Below are 17,198 nucleotides of genomic sequence, written 5' to 3'. Positions count from 1 at the left end.
TTTTCTTCCCGCTCCGAACTCTGACAGGAATAAGCCAGTTGTAGAGACAGAGTCGGAGCAGGGAGCGACCCAGTGGCAGGGACAGACTGGGCATGCGCTGCTCTTATTAAAAAAAGCAGCACATGTGCAGTTAGAATAAAGCCATGGACGAGCTTTCTCTAAAGCACCTTCATGTTGCGTGCAGCCATGGACGAACTGGCTGCACGATGAGGGGGCTGAGGGGGCGGGGCTCATTATAAAAACATTACCATTCAGATTTTTTAAATAAAGTATATTAGGAAACTCTTTTTTACCCTACCTCCCACTATAAGTGGAAAGTACTTATATAGTGGCCAACCCCTTTAAGTTACTTTATAATTTTTTTTTATTTTAATTGGTCTTACTCTTATTGTTATATAATATTCTAATTTTCTGAGATACTGACTATTGGGTTTTCATTAGCTGTAAGCCATAATCCTCAACATTAAAAGAAATAAACACTTGAAATAGATCATTCTCTGTGTAATGAATCTATAGAATATGAGTTTCACTTTTTGAATTGAATTACTGAAATAAATTAACTTTTTGATTATATTCTAATTTATTGACATACACCTGTATAAGAAAAGGAATGACAGGACATTTTAGGGAGTAGGAGAGAGGTTCTAACCAGGACAGTACCCAATTGTCTTGTAATAGGGCCAACAACTTAGTGCAGGTAAATTTTAAGTTTCTAAGGTGTAGGAAGGAGAGACAGTGTTGGTGGGAATTTGGGAGTAATGATGACAATTCAGGTATTTTGTTGTCTTTGAACATTTCCATTAGCGAGAAGTGATGGAGCTGAAGCCAGAAGTCAAGGTGTGGGCCTTTTAGACTAAGTAGTTCCAAAAGGTAAGATAGGGGCATCAGTAGGCTAAAACCTGTTAGTTTAACATTTTTATTGACTGGACCGAAGGAACTCTGATAAGAGCGTTTAAAAAGCAGATGAGGGATGTGCCTTTAGGAGAGAACCAATGTCATGCTTATCCAGGGGTGCACCTAGCCCAGGGCCGGCCTTAGGTGTTCAGGCGCCCTGTGCGAGCTAACCTTGTGGCGCCCCCCCCCCCCCCCAAAAAAAAAAAAAAACACTGCTTGTTGCTGGCATCATGGCATAGGCTGGCTGACTATCCAACCAAGTAGTTACCAGCCCTCACACCCCAAAGGCCGGTGTAATGTTATACTTCCCTAGTTCGTGAGATTTCCCTACCCTCGTCACTTCCGGTCGCACCGGACATGACGTGAGGAGGTGTGCAGCGCCGCGCAGGCGCACAACGACAGGTTAGGGAAATTTCACAGCAGAGTGCGCATGCGCCGGTTAGGGTAGGGAAAAACTATGGGCCAATGCGCAGTGATCGGATGGATGTTTTCAGCTGAACACCGGCCGACACTGCGCATGCACCGGGAGCCTCACCAGCGGTTAGGGAAGGGAAAAATTACGTACGGGCCAGTGCTTTTTCCCTACCCTAAACGCTGGTGAGGCTCCCAGCGCATGCACAGTGTCGGCCGGTGTCCAGCTGAGAAAATTTGTTTCCAATGTAGTATTAATAACTAAACAATTAAATAATAAACATATTGCATTGTCTACTTACCACCAGGACAATAAGATGATCTGGACTCTGGCTGCAGTCTGGCTCTGGGGACTCCATTGTCATTCTCTCCCCCCCCCCCTCCCTTGTCACTCTCATTATCCCCCCTCTCCCTTGTCACTCATTATTCCACCCGCCCTCCCTTGTCACGCTCATTATCCCCCCCCCCATCACTCTCATTATTCCCCCCCCCCATCACTCTCACTATTCCCCCCCCCCATCACTCTCATTATTTCCCCCCCCCCATCACTCTCATTATTTCCCCCCCCATCACTCTCATTATTTCCCCCCCCATCACTCTCATTATTTCCCCCCCCCATCACTCTCATTATTTCCCCCCCCATCACTCTCATTATTCCCCCCCCATCACTCTCATTATTCCCCCCCCATCACTCTCACTATCCCCCCCCATCACTCTCACTATTCCCCCCCCATCACTCTCATTATTTCCCCCCCCCATCACTCTCATTATTTCCCCCCCCCCATCACTCTCATTATTTCCCCCCCATCACTCTCATTATTCCCCCCCCATCACTCTCATTATTTCCCCCCCCCCATCACTCTCATTATTCCCCCCCCCCCATCACTCTCATTATTCCCCCCCCCCATCACTCTCATTATTCCCCCCCCCCATCACTCTCATTATTCCCCCCCCCCACTCTCATTATTCCCCCCCCATCACTCTCATTATTTCCCCCCCCCATCACTCTCATTATTTCCCCCCCCCATCACTCTCATTATTTCCCCCCCCCCATCACTCTCATTATTTCCCCCCCCCCCATCACTCTCATTATTTCCCCCCCCATCACTCTCATTATTTCCCCCCCCCCCCATCACTCTCATTATTTCCCCCCCCCCATCACTCTCATTATTTCCCCCCCCCCATCACTCTCATTATTCCCCCCCCCATCACTCTCATTATTTCCCCCCCCCATCACTCTCATTATTTCCCCCCCCCATCACTCTCATTATTTCCCCCCCCATCACTCTCATTATTTCCCCCCCCATCACTCTCATTATTCCCCCCCCCCCCATCACTCTCATTATTTCCCCCCCCCCCCCATCACTCTCATTATTTCCCCCCCCATCACTCTCATTATTTCCCCCCCCCCATCACTCTCATTATTTCCCCCCCCATCACTCTCATTATTTCCCCCCCCCCCATCACTCTCATTATTTCCCCCCCCCCCCATCACTCTCATTATTTCCCCCCCCCCATCACTCTCATTATTCCCCCCCCCCCCCATCACTCATTATTTCCTCCCCCCCCCATCACTCTCATTATTTCCTCCCCCCTCCCCCCTTGTCACTCTCTCTCTTCCCTCCCCCCTTGTCACTCTCTCTCTTTCTTTCCTCCCCCCTCGTCACTCTCTCTTTCTTTCCTCCCCCCTTGTCACTCTCTCTCTTTCTTTCCTCCCCCCTTGTCACTCTAGTGTACCTCTAGTGTAGCGTGGCCGAGCTCTGTTCGATCCGCGGTACAGGAGCATTTGTTTCCTGTACCCGGCCGGACTGACAGGAAGTGCACACTAAGTGAGCACTTCCTGTCAGTCCGGCCGGGTACAGGAAACAAAAGCTCCTGTACCGCGGACCTAACAGAGCTCGGCCACGCTACATTAACAGGCGCAGGCAGGATTCTTTAGAGCGGCAAGCCACTCAGGCGGCGCAGAATGAGGGGCGCCGCCAGCCGCCCCCAACTTATATAAGCAACTTTTTTTTTTTACCGCAACGGGCGCCGGGCGCCCCCTGCTGAATACTTGGGAAAACATAAGTGCCGCCTCGCCTGCCCATATTACATTGCGGGCTGTCGGCCGCCCGGCGCCCCTGTTGCTATGGCGCCCTGTGCGGCCGCACAGCCCGCACACCCCAAAGGCCGGCCCTGACCTAGCCTTCCTGCTGCCTGAGGAGAAAACTGAAATTTCTTAACCTAACCCCTTTGCCACAATGAAATCGCTCAGTGCCCTTGGCCCTTCTGCTGCCTCCCCTTGCTGCCTGAGGTGATCACCTCACCTGGCCTCATTGGTGGTGCTCCCCTGGTCTTCTCAGTTGAGGAGTGGACATCTGGCTTGTTTCCATACTGAGATGTGAGACCTTTCACTAAAGAAATCCTTATTTTATTTATTTTTTTTTACTTTACACTGTGGAACATTATAGCTGTGGCTAGTACATAGTACATTTTGCTCTTACATAAAATGTTGATTTTTTTTTTGTGACAATATTCGAAAATACACTGCATTTTCCTATATACCATGCTCCTGAAAAACATCTTCACCAAACCACAGAAGGCATAGCATTTCCAATAGCCCCATAAATGTAGTTTAATGAGATATGGAGTACTATTTTGATTGAGTACCTCTTAGCACTTCCATAAATAGCATGCAGTGAACCATAGAAGCACACTGTTTAGAAGAACGCACAGCTCATAAAAACTTGTTAAAATCTATAGAAGGCCATTCATCATTTTCAGTTGATGAAACCCTTTGTTCCCTCCCATTTTAATTTAAATGTGAAACTCAAAGCAGAAAGTAATTTACAACAAAAAATCATGTTACTTTTACAAACTCTTATGGGAAAATTGTAAGATATAAAGTTTAATGTGGAAATTCAAAGTTAATTGATTTATTTACAAGAAATTATATGGGAAATATCTGTTACTGGTACTTGTTATTTATTAACTGGGAACTAAAGGATTCTGCCTAGGGTACTTCTTTGTACTAATTTTCTTACAAACTTGTTTCTTGGTTAGTTATACTGTAATCCTATGTTGGCTACTGTTAATTATGCCACTAAGACCATGGGGTTCAAGGTTAGCCTGGGTTTATATCACGTTTTTGCCATCTATTTAACATATATGTTTTTGGGGAAAAAAAGGATACAAACGTGCGGCACACCATGCTTTTGAATACTGCAGATTCCATAAAAAAAAAATATATGTAATGTGGGGATTCGCTCTGGTAGTTAGGATAAGTGGGCGCAGTACAAATGCAAAGTACAAGTTCGTAATTCAAACTTCAGTGTTTATTCACACATGATGCCAAAAACAAAGCTTCACCTTGGTGGCAGTTCTGTCTCAGAAAGTTCAAACACAGGCTTTAGACGGCCTGTTACCCTGACACACGGGTCCCCGCTTTTAAGCCCAGCACAGGCCTTAGATCCCAGCACACAGACCTCCTGAGCTCCACTGTCAGACGGAGGTAATTCTCTTCACCTGGCAGTGCTGGCTGGTTTTATGCCTGGCAAAACCTGGCCTAGAACATGGGGAGTAGTCACCCACCCAGCACTTTGACTACTCCGAGTAAGAGCCGTCCCGGATCAGCTATACAGCCATGCTAAATACCAAGGTGTTAAACAGAAACTGCTGCTGACATATAAAAACCGGCTCTTACTCACCGAGGCCAGGAACCTCGGTGACACGTACCTATCATTCATTCATGATGATTACTTGTACCTTCTTACATACCTTCCCCCTTTGTTAAATCCTGAGGGGGTGAACACATGCCATACAGTATACTCGGGACAGGGCATCCGCGTTTCCCTGCAACCGGCCTGCCCTATATTCTACGGAGAACTTAAAGTTTTGTAAGGACAGGAACCACCTGGTGACTCAGGCATTTCTCTCTTTGGCCAGGCTCATCCACTTGAGAGGGGAGTAGTGAGTCATCAGGTGGAATGTTCTCCCTAACAAATAATAGCAGAGAGACTCGATTGCCCACTTGATAGCCAGGCACTCTCTCCACTATACTATACCGGGTCTCGACTGGGGTGAGCTTACGGCTGAGGAAGACAATGGGATGCTTCTCCCCGTTGACTTCCTGAGACAGTACAGCACAGAGGCCTACTTCGGAGGCTTCGGTCTGTACTATAAACTCCCTTTTGAAGTCGGGCGTCACCAAAACTGGGGACCCGCACAGGGCCGACTTCAAAGCGCAAAAAACCTCTTCCGCCCGATCATCCCAGCGAACCATCACTGACTTGTGTCCCTTCAAGAGCCCTGTCAATGGTGCAGCGACCGTAGCAAAGTGGAGGACAAACCTCATGTAATAGCCCACCATTCCCATAAATGACTTTACTTGCCTAGTGTTGACAGGTCAGGGCCAATTTCGTATTGCCTCTATTTTTTTAACTTGGGGTTTGATGACTCCGCGGAGGTCTCTCTATCCTTCCACGGCTTAAGTAAATTAACATGGTAGATCTGTTCCGGATTTCGCAGCCCTGGCTGATGTACCTTGTAGTTCACATCTCCAACTTTCTCGAGTACCTTGTAGGGCCCCTGTTATCTAGCCAGGAACTTACTGTCCACGGTCGGTACCAGAACCAAAACCCGATCACCCGGGTTAAAGAGCCAGACCCGAGCCTGCCAATTATAGATCAGACTCTGGGCTCACTGAGCTGCCTCCATATGCTCCCTAATAAGAGTCAACACTGTCTCTATTCGTTCTTGCATCTGGGTAACGTACTCAATAACACTTTTATACGGAGTGGGCTGTTGTTCCCATGCCTCTTTGGCTACATCCAAGAGACCGCGAGGGTGTCTGCCATATAGCAGTTCGAAGGGCGAGAACCCAGTAGAGATCTGGGGTACCTCTCACACTGCAAACATGAGATAGGCAGAAGAAGGTCCCAGTCCTTCCCATCTTTAGCCACCACCCTTTTCAACATATTTTTTAATGTTTGGTTAGGGTACTTTCACACTTGCAACAGAGGATTCCGGCAGGCAGTTCCGTCACCAGAAGTGCCTGCCGGATCCGGCAAAACGTATGCAAACTGATAGCGTTTGTCAGACGGATCAGAATCCTGATCAGATGACAAATGCATTGAAATGCTGAATCAGTCTCTCCGGTGTCATCCGGAAAACGCATCCAGCATTTTTTTTTTTCACATTTTTTGCGTTCCGAGCAAGCGCAGACCGCAATGCCGGATCCGTTTTGCCGGAACACTCAGCATTAATGCTTTTTTAATAGAAAAAAAAGCCTTATCCGTGTTCCAGAATTTTTTATGGCGATAAAACCGCAGTATGCTGCGGTATTATCTCTGTACTGAAAAGGCAAGAAAACTGAACTGAAGATATCCCGATGCATCCTGAATGGACTGCACTCCATTCCGAATGTATTAGTATAAAACTGATCAGTTCTTTTTCGGTATTGAGCCCCTAGGACAGAACTCAATGCCGGAAAAGAATAACGCTAGTGTGAAAGTGCCCTTAAACATTTCTACCAGACCGTCTGTTTGCGGATGGTAAACGGACGTCCGTAGCTGTTTTATGTGCAGCAACGTACAGAGTTCCCTCAACACCTTGGACATAAAAGGGGTCCCCTGATCAGTCAGAACCTCTTTAGGTAGCCCCATTTGGGAGAACATTTCCATTAGCTCCTTAGCTATCAGTTTAGCTGATGTATGTCGCAGTGGCACCGCCTACGAGTACCGAGTGGCGTAATCTAGGACAACCAAGATGTGTTGGTGTCCGCTAGCGGACTTCGGTACTGGGACTTCGGTACTGGGCCTACGAGGTCCATAGCGATACGCTCAAACGGTACCTGGATGATCGGGAAAGGTACCAAGGGACTACAATACAGGTGCTGGGGGCTAGTTGCCTGGCAGGTCGGGCAAGACTTACAGAATTCGTCCACATCCCTAAACACACTGGGTCAGTAAAAGTGTTGTAGAATCTCGTCCTGTGTTTTCTGCATTCCCAGATGACCCCCGAGAACATGTTGGTGGGATAACTCTAACGTGAGTTTGCGATAAGCCTGGGGCACCACCAACTGTTCAATGGTTTCACCCCGCAGCTGGTTTACTCAATACAAATTATCCTGCTGAACCACCAAAACGGGGGAACACCGACTCTGCCCCAGCTTGATGTGGTTCACCATCTACTATTAATACATTTTACCAGGCTCAGGATAGTGTGTGGTCCCGGTGTTGTGCAGTACCAAAATTATCCCCGGAGACATTGAGGTCTGCCAGCACAGGCCCTGGTGGCAAGTCGTCCACGTCTCCCACCATTACACGCAGTGGGGTTGTCTCCCCCTCTTCCACCGAAGTAGCGGTTACCTATACCGCTGGCCCTTCGGGCACGGGTTTCCTTCCTCTGGAGCAAGGCCAATCTGCTGGGGTTACCCCTGTCTCATGGGTATCAGTCACTTTCGTAGCAGGACACAGTGTCGGAAAACCAGGGAAGTCTCTCCCTATTATAAGTTCGTAGTGTAAGTTTGTGGCAACTGCCACTTCATGAGTTCATCTGCCGGCCCTGTGGTTAGAGACACCAGGGCGGTGGGATAGTCTTTAAGTCCCCATGAATGCACATGACACCGACTTTCCGGCCAGTATACTCAGTGGACCGTACCAGGGGAGCCCTTACTTTTGCAGAGTTGATGTTACTTCACACCCAGTGGCTAGTTAACATAACAAAAGTCACCTTGGTGGAAGTTCTGCCTCAGAAATTTCAAACACAGGCTTTAGACGGCCTGTTCTCCTGACACACTTGTGTCTTGTATACACATTACAGAGCTCTAATAGAATATCTCTATTGTTCTTTAAAGTTTGCCATCTTCCATTAGCACTTATGGGAAGTTGTGTCTCACTCCAGTGTTGAGAAGCACGGCCACCGCTGCTTGATTGCAGAGTGGTCGTAAACCATGGATATAAGCAGTGTATGATGTGATAGAAAAATGAATCAAGCCAACAAAGAGGTAATATGGACAATCACAATACATTAGTAAGTGCCTTGTATTAACTTGACTGACTACATGGTAATTCAGCTATTTGCGAGACAACCCTTTTAAAGCTGGGTTTCCACATTTTTGTTTTTTTGTATACAGTTTTTGGAGCCAAAGTCAGGAATGCCTCATATATATAAGACACTCCTAACTTTGGCTTCAAAAACTACATAAAAAATGTTTTGGTTGATCAATGTAAAAAAGTAAGGGAACATTTTGGATTTTTTTTTTTTATAATAAACTGTGGTCTGGCTGTTTCTAGAGACAAACACAATTAAGCTAATAACACTCAAGCAGTTGTACTGTTCATGTTTTTTTATTGCTCGCATTGAGTAAACATTCACAGTACAGAGAGGAAAAGTATGTGAACCTCTGTGTTAGTGATAAGCAAACCGGGTTCGGCCTGCTGTGTCTAAACCCGATTCATTCAAGTACATCCTCATATTGCACTTGTAATGTATAGCCTGCAATGAGGCTCTTCAGTCTGTGTTAAAGACTTCTCCAAGAGCTAGTTGATACAAGGTGTTTCGATTAAGGAGATGTGATTATTAATGCTACTGGTGCTCGCTGATTAAATAAAGGCACACAAAGCCCGGTTACTAATACATCTGCTCAAAACAAGAAAGATTGATTACTGTGAAGCATGCCTCAATGGAAACAACTTTCAGAAAACCTCAGAAGATATGTTATAGAGATGCATGAAGCTGGAAAAGGCTACTAAAGCATTGCTTTTGAACTGGGTGCACATCAATTCACTGTTAGACAAGTTATCTACACACAGTATTTAAAAAATCAGCAGGCATTCTGCTAAGATTACCACTAAAGTTAAATCAATAGCACAAAAAGCAATCCTGAAAGAGGTGAGAAATAAGAGGTGAAAAATAATCCAAGGGTAACAGCAAAATGCCTACAGAAGACTCTAAAAACTTCCAAAACCTCTGTTTTTCACTACAAGAATAGTGCTCATAGAAGTGCACTGCAAAGAAGATTGTCTGAGATCACCTGGATGTTTTCAATGCTTCTGGGAAAATGTTCTAGGAACAGATGAGACACAAGTCAAACTTTTTAGCACAAAAGCACAATTCTATGGTTGGAGGAAGAATTGCACTGCACGTCAACACTAAAACGTCATAACAACTGTGAGGCATGGTGGAGAGACCACCATTGTTTGGGGCTGCTCTGCTGCCTCCGGATCTAAAAACTTTGAAATCATTGAGGGAATAATGAATTCTAAGGTGTATCAAAACATTTTACAGGAGAATGTAAGGGCAGTAGTCCATGACCTCAAGCTGCAGATACTTTGGGTGATGCAACCAGACAATGACCAATAGCACACAAAAGAAGATTTCTGTTTTGGAATGTCCAAATCCACAGTGTACTAGTGTTCAGTTTGAAACTGTGGAGTAGGAGAGGCCAGTTTGTAGCTGTGGAGTAGGAGAGGCCAGTTTGTAGCTGTGGAGTAGGAGAGGCCAGTTTGTAGCTGTGGAGTAGGAGAGGCCATTTTGCAGCTGTGGAGTAGGAGAGGCCAGTTTGTAGCTGTGGAGTAGGAGAGGCCATTTTGCAGCTGTGGAGTAGGAGAGGCCAGTTTGTAGCTGTGGAGTAGGAGAGGCCATTTTGCAGCTGTGGAGTAGGAGAGGCCAGTTTGTAGCTGTGGAGTAGGAGAGGTCAGTTTGCAGCTGTGGAGTAGGAGAGGCCAGTTTGTAGCTGTGGAGTAGGAGAGGCCAGTTTGCAGCTGTGGAGTAGGAGAGGCCAGTTTGTAGCTGTGGAGTAGGAGAGGCCAGTTTGTAGCTGTGGAGTAGGAGAGGCCAGTTTGTAGCTGTGGAGTAGGAGAAGCCATTTTGCAGCTGTGGAGTAGGAGAGGCCAGTTTGTAGCTGTGGAGTAGGAGAGGCCAGTTTGTAGCTGTGGAGTAGGAGAGGCCATTTTGCAGCTGTGGAGTAGGAGAGGCCTGTTTGTAGCTATGGAGTAGTAGAGGCCAGTTTGCAGCTGTGGAGTAGTAGAGGCCAGTTTGCAGCTGTGGAGTAGGAGAGGCCAGTTTGTAGCTGTGGAGTAGAAGAGGCCAGTTTGTAGCTGTGGAGTAGGAGGGGCCATTTTGCAGCTGTGGAGTAGAAGAGCCCAGTTTGCAGCTGTGGAGTAGGAGAGGCCAGTTTGTAGCTGTGGAGTAGGAGAGGCCAGTTTGTAGCAGTGGAGTAGGAGAGGCCATTTTGCAGCTGTGGAGTAGTAGAGGCCAGTTTGTAGCTGTGGAGTAGGAGGGGCCAGTTTGTAGCTGTGGAGTAGGAGAGGCCAGTTTGTAGCTGTGGAGTAGGAGAGGCCAGTTTGTAGCTGTGGAGTAGGAGGGGCCAGTTTGTAGCTGTGGAGTAGGAGGGGCCAGTTTGTAGCTGTGGAGTAGGAGAGGCCAGTTTGTAGCTGTGGAGTAGGAGAGGCCATTTTGCAGCTGTGGAGTAGGAGAGGCCAGTTTGTAGCTGTGGAGTAGGAGAGGCCAGTTTGTAGCTGTGGAGTAGGAGAGGCCAGTTTGCAGCTGTGGAGTAGGAGAGGCCAGTTTGTAGCTGTGGAGTAGGAGAGGCCAGTTTGTAGCTGTGGAGTAGGAGGGGCCAGTTTGTAGCTGTGGAGTAGCAGAACTGGAATAAAGACACAGGACTGGTAACAAGAAACAGACTGGTAACTGGCAGGAAGGTATGGGCTAGAGTCAGTACATATTAGCAGAAATACAATCCACAGGTAAGGTAGGATCTTAGACTAGGAATCAAAACCAGAAGCAGACTTAGGCCTCATGCAATTTGCGGTCCCCAATGCACGGGCCCTATCCGTACGGCAGCCGCGCGGGATCCAGACCCATTCAACTTGAATGGGTCCGTGATCTGTCCGGACAGTAAAAAAAATTTAACAAGTTCTATTTTTTTGTGGTGCGGGGGCACGGACAGAAACACCACAGAAGCACTCTATGGAAACACACGGTTCCATCACTCCGTTCCGCACCGCAGCTCCGGATTACTGTATGCGGGCCGCAATATGGCCATGGCGGGGCAACGGCCATGTGCATGAGGCCTTAAAATTAGTGATGAGAGTCCACAGGCACACAGGAGATTTATCAAACTGGTGTAAAGGAAAACTGGTTTAGCTGCCCATAGCAACCAATCAGATTCCATCTTTCATTCTTCAGAGCTCCCTTTTAACCTCTTAACCCATAACGCTGTATATATATGGAGTTATGCATCTACATGTGTACAGAGCGGGCCTCTGCAGTGGGCCCACTCCATACATGGCGGGTACTGGCTGTATCATATAGTTGGCACCCGCAGGTGCCGTGATCAATGCTGATTGTGGCACCTGTGAGTGAAGGCAGTGGGATACGGTTCTCTCTCCTGATCGGAGCCGCAGCAGTGAAATAGCAGGGCTCTGATCGGTTGCCATGGCAGCCTAGTTGCTGCTGCAGCGATCCAGGCCTGCCATAGCATTCTCCATGCTGAGCTATGTACGAGGCATAGCTCAGAATGGAAAGTGTGAAAATCCTATTCACCCTAATAGATCTCTATTAGAGTGAATAGGAGAGGGGATCATGGGGACGGGGGCAGAACTCTGGTGCCGCACAACAGTGCACGGCGAGAGGCCGCTGGACTAAAAGTACTGTATGTCCGACTTTTTAGTCCCGCGGCCTCTCACGGCACACTGCCGTACTGCACCGGTGCTCCGCCCCCATTATAGTCAATGGGGACGGAGCGGCAGTCCAGCGGCATGGCGAAAAAGCAGCAGGACGGATCCGACAGGGTGAACAGCCTGTCGGATCCGTTCCTGCCACTAGTGTGAAAGTACCCTAAGCAGGTTCTCCAGGGTGGCTTTATCTACAGTATATCAGTGCAAAAGGGTACATTTATTGGAAAATGCAGCTGTGTAAGACACGTGACGTTTCGGCCACAATCCGACTCTGTACTACAGAGTACAAGAAAAAAAAAAAGAGAACAAATAAATAAATATATTATATAGTAATGTAACAGGACAGTGGTATAAATACATGTATGACAACAGGAATGTATATAATCATCATATTGATAGCATCTCAAATCTAGGTCCTCATATAGGTGCACAAATGGATGAACGAGGGGTTGGTTCCTTAGGCGGGATCCATGTGTAGTAATGATGTTAAGAGAAAAGCAAAAGATAAATAGACAAACATATCACAAAATATCATATCAGCATTATCATAATGATTACATAATCAGAAGCAAAACGCCATGAGGTAAACCATCTTGAAGTGGCCTTACCCATACACGTTACATATAATGAAGCAATAAAGGTAGTGTGAATGAGGGAAAGTAGGGGGAGTACTGGTGGTCATCAAAATCCAGTAGGTAATATAAGAAAAGGATATGCCACCTTCATCCGAAAGGCAGACCAGAACCCAAGTGTAGCCTATATAATCCACTGGTACTGATTGTGCAGTATATGTGTATATAAATAACAATGATAGAAATGACTGCAGCTCTCACCTCTGACTTTAATCCACGAAGCACAGAAAAAAGGCAAGAACTGGGCCCAATAGAATATCCAATAGAAAGAGAGGATCCAGCTTCTTGTGGAGTAAAAAATAGTTCTTTATTGGCTGATCATATAAAATCCACCAAAAACACAGGAAAAAGGTGTAGTAACATGTTTCGGGCTACAGAATCTGTCTTGATGAAGGGCTGGATTCTGTAGCCCGAAACATGTTACTACACCTTTTTCCTGTGTTTTTGGTGGATTTTATATGATGAGCCAATAAAGAACATTTTTTTACTCCACAAGAAGCTGGATCCTCTCTTTCTATGTGTATATAAATGATTCTTATAATTCATATGTAAATAGATACCTGGTGCCGCTATTCTCTTGGAATGTTCTGGGCGACGGGCGTCAATAGAAATGTGCAATAACACTAATGGAGGTACGCCTGCCTGGGGGATGCTGCGCGCCCTCTTTTAATGTGCCGGCCGGACGTGCAGGGACGCTCCACATGCGCAGAAGGACAACAGAGCGCATCAAGCCTCGCTTTGGGTAACGGCGATGGCCGGAGCGCTCCCCGAATGCCGCACACGGGCAGAAGAATGGAGGAGCGCATCGAGCCTCGCCATGGATGCCGGCATGGAGCACTCCCTGGTCCCAGCGCCGCCAGCAGTACACCGTAGTGGAAGAGGGGAAGAAGGGAACCTAGAATAATAGGATGTGGAAAGCCGAATTTAAGGCATCTAGAAGGGAAAGAACAAACATTAATAGGGGCATATAGTAATCAATTGTAGATATACTAAAAACTAGAAATTATAATACAGCATGTACACAGGGAATATAGTATCATATACAGGGAATGACACCATGTAATAAAAACTGCTGCGATCTGAGTAGTGCAAAGTTGTCCAATTAGACAGATATAGGTTCCATCTTAGAGACACGGAATACAATAAAACCAAATTAGACACCGGTTGTGATCTAAAGTAATATGTAGTATAGGGCAAAAAGGGACAACAGGGGCAGCATTGTTTACATAATCATAGTTCATGTCGGGATACTCAAACAGACTGTCAAATGGAAATTTTGATTAAACCCTGAATTTCATATTCCCTATTTAGTCCTTTCGGTTCTAACGTGTGAATCCAGTATGCCTCCCTGGTTTTTAATAGTTTCACTCTATCTCCTCCCCTCCTGTGAGGTGTCACTTGTTCAATGACCTGATAATTAAGTTGTGAGAGATTGTGGCTTGCGGATATGAAATGTGCCGGTACTGGCAATAGTAAGTTCTTGCGTCTTATAGTGGATTTCTGTTGACAAACTCGATCGCGTATCTTCTGAGTTGTTTCCCCTATGTAGATCTAACCGCAGGGACATTTCAGTAGATATAACACAAAGGTGGAATCGCATATGAAAAAGCCACGGATGGGGAAGCTTTTTCCTGATAGTGGGTGATGGAAATGAGATCCCTTTAAAACATTAGAGCATTGAAGGCAGTGCACACAAGGAAATGTGCCCATCTTCTGTTTGTGTAAGAAGGTCTGTCTGGGAGCGGACCTAGAGGGGCCCATGTCTGCCTTTACTAGCAAATCCCTTTAGTTCCTGGGACGACGTGTACAAGATAATATGGGGTTCCTAAATTCCGCAACATTCGGGTATGATTTCTGTAGAATCGACCAATGGTTCCTAATGCTGTTGATCATTTTTCTGACACTTGGATGAAAGGTATGGACAAAGAGTATCCTATTGGAAGTTCCTATGGATTTCTCTGGTCTTGGTTTATCTGAATTGTGAAGGAGACGTGGTGGGTAACCCCGCTCAAGAAACCGTTGTTTCATTTCTGTAAGTCTAGTCAGACAGAGAGAGTCTGTTTTTACAATCCGCCGTACACGCTCGAATTGAGAATGTGGGAGTGATTTTTTTAGTATTTGGAGAGTGGAAACTGGAGAAGTCAGTTGGTTTTCTGTATACATCTGTAGTGAGGATGCCGGTTGGTTGTTTGGTAACCATGGTGTCCAAAAAGTTCATAGTATTGGTATGGGAATGGGTCGTAAACTGCAGCTTTGGATAGACAGAGTTTAGGAACGCATGAAATTGCAATAGGGAATCCAATGTGCCCTCCCATATCCAAAAAATGCCATTTATATATCGCTTCCATGTTAAGGCGCTTTGGAAGTGTGTATGTGGGTATATATACGTTTCTTCAAAATCTGACATATAGCAATTTGCATAGGGAGGCACCACATTGGACCCCTTTGCGGTACACTGTTGCTGTAAATAAAAATTGTCCTGGAAAAGGAAATAATTGTTTAAAAGGACTAGTTCCAGCAGGTCCATATAAAAGTTAACCAAACTGGATTGTAGGTTTTGTGAGGTCAGTAGTTTGTGGACTGCTGTAACACCTTTTTTATGTTGGATTGACGTGTATAAGCTGGTCACATCCCACGTTACTAAAAAAGTGTTGGGGGACAGAGGAGATATGTTGTCAAGTAAAGTGAGAAAGGCCGAGGTGTCTAGTAGAAAGGACCTGGTATTTTTGATGATCGGAGTAAGGGCCTTTTCAAGAAGAATAGATAGTGGGGAAAGGATCGAGTCAGTAGAAACCACTATTGGTCGGCCAGGAGGGTTATGGAGATTTTTATGTACCTTTGGTAGTGTATAAATAACCGGTGTGATTGGATTAGATTTAGTTAAGAAGGACCATAGAATCATCGTTCACCCCAAGTGAATGGTAGCGTTGTAGTACCTGTTGTATCTTATCACTGACCTGTTTGGTTGGATCGCTAGATAATTTCAAATAGACAGTGTGATGATTGAGTTGGCGATACATTTCGTCAATGTATTTCTGTTTGTCCATGATCACAAGGGCCCCTCCCTTGTCTGCCGGTTTAAAAACAAGGTCTTTCCTCTTCAAAAGAGATTAAAGAGCTTGTCTTTCCGTGTTCTCTAGGTTGTGTGGGAATTTATATCTACCCAGGGATAGATCTTTTCTGAATTGTGTCATGTCCTTTTGGACTACAGAAATAAATGTCTCAATAGAAGGTTGGGTTTTGGGGGGGTGTGAAGTGGCTTTTGTTACGTAAACCGAAGTCCCGAATTGATACCTCTGATCTGGGTAGAGAGGTATCCCTGGGTTTATTATCGGAGCTGCAGGAAAAGTGAACCTTGAGACAAATGTTCCTATAGAGTCTCTGTAGATCTAAATCTAGTTAGAATGTATCCAACAGTTTAGATGGACAGTAGGAGAGTCCTTTATCTAATAACGACATACCGCAGGTCCCAGTGTGTATGACGATATATTAATCACTAATGACTGTACCTGGGATCTAGTTGCGACATTGGAGGCTCCTTGTGTCACGATATTTGTTCCTCCTATTTGTCCTTTCCAGCCCCGGACGCGACGTTGCTGGTTATCGGGTCTGTATTGAAGGTGAGTATCGATGCTCGAATCGGATTGTGCTGAGTCTCTTGAAGATGAGCGTCTATAGGCATAGCTTGATCGAATGTTTGAGGGATATGGCCACCTATAGACACAGTTTTGTCTATAGTCCTCTATATCTGTCACGGCTGAGGATGGGGAAAAAAGATGTTAATGGGTGCTCGGCCAGAACAACAGAATTAGGGAGCAGGTCACCTCCTATTGCGTCCCTAATCTGACCCTGACTTCTAACCGTATGAGCCAACCCTGATGGTAGGAGGGCTCATACACCGGAACCTAATAGTCCCTGCTAGCCCTCAGGGTGGCCCTGGACTAAGAGCTGGGTAGACAACCTGTTCCTCCTGGACGCGGAGAAACAGGAGTCTAAAGTGGCCAAGCTACATAGAAAAGGGAGACATGAACAACTTATGGCAATGGCAGGTAAATGTAACAAGTACAACGCCTACCTGCCACAGACACAAAGCCTGGAACCCATGTGCAAGTGCTGCTGTCCACAACAACACAAACGGACACAGCACACACCACACATCACACAGGAACCAAGGACCATAAGCTGTAAAGAATAAAAACCAAACATCTTCATAACATCATGTAACATAAACCTATAACCACAAGGGTGGCCCCCACTGGCAGATGGTATATCACAGGAGGATGACTCTAGCTAGCCATGGCTGAAGTACCCCTCAGACTACTGATCACAGCAGAGGCTAAATAGCCCATGTAGCCAAACCCACACACAGACACACCCAGTGCACACACACTAGGAAGGAAGTTAACCCTTCCAAGACAAGGCAAGGAAAGACGGCCACTTAAAGGGGAATTATACAAATAAGCACACACTTCACTTGTTGCCGCGGGCAACGACATGCGTGGCAACCATGTCCTGGGAATCAGCCAGAAGGCCGAGACACTGCCACCACATGCATACAACACCAAACGTAGTCACGGGCAACCAAGTGAAGGAAAGTGTC

At 46.2% G+C, this 17,198-nt stretch overlaps 1 protein-coding gene across 2 annotated transcripts; it reads right to left on the bottom strand.

Annotated features, from left to right (window-relative positions):
• Positions 1 to 8,645: 8,645 nt before the first annotated feature.
• Positions 8,646 to 16,251, bottom strand: LOC122933060. Of its 2 annotated transcripts, none has more exons than XM_044287804.1 (3): positions 16,108 to 16,251; positions 13,159 to 13,531; positions 8,646 to 10,933 (listed from the first exon to the last, which is right to left on the bottom strand). In XM_044287804.1, exon 3 carries the CDS (start codon positions 10,740 to 10,742, stop codon positions 9,696 to 9,698), a length of 1,047 nt encoding a protein of 348 aa, XP_044143739.1. In that variant the 5' UTR covers positions 10,743 to 10,933; positions 13,159 to 13,531; positions 16,108 to 16,251; the 3' UTR covers positions 8,646 to 9,695. The 2 variants fall into 2 exon arrangements, with proteins under 2 accessions (XP_044143739.1, XP_044143740.1); XM_044287805.1 differs by having other exon boundaries at positions 8,646 to 10,917.
• Between the last annotated feature and the right edge of the window lie 947 nt (positions 16,252 to 17,198).

Source organism: Bufo gargarizans, chromosome 3 (assembly GCF_014858855.1).
Source record: "Bufo gargarizans isolate SCDJY-AF-19 chromosome 3, ASM1485885v1, whole genome shotgun sequence".
Classification (NCBI taxonomy): domain Eukaryota; kingdom Metazoa; phylum Chordata; class Amphibia; order Anura; family Bufonidae; genus Bufo; species Bufo gargarizans.
The sequence above is the reverse complement of the archived record's forward strand: the minus strand, read 5'-3'. Positions and strand labels throughout refer to the sequence as shown.

Excerpts from the sequence above, each read along its gene's own strand:
- LOC122933060 (XM_044287804.1), bottom strand. The coding sequence starts at position 10,742 with ATGGCCTCTCCTACTCCACAGCTACAAACTGGCCTCTCCTACTCCACA.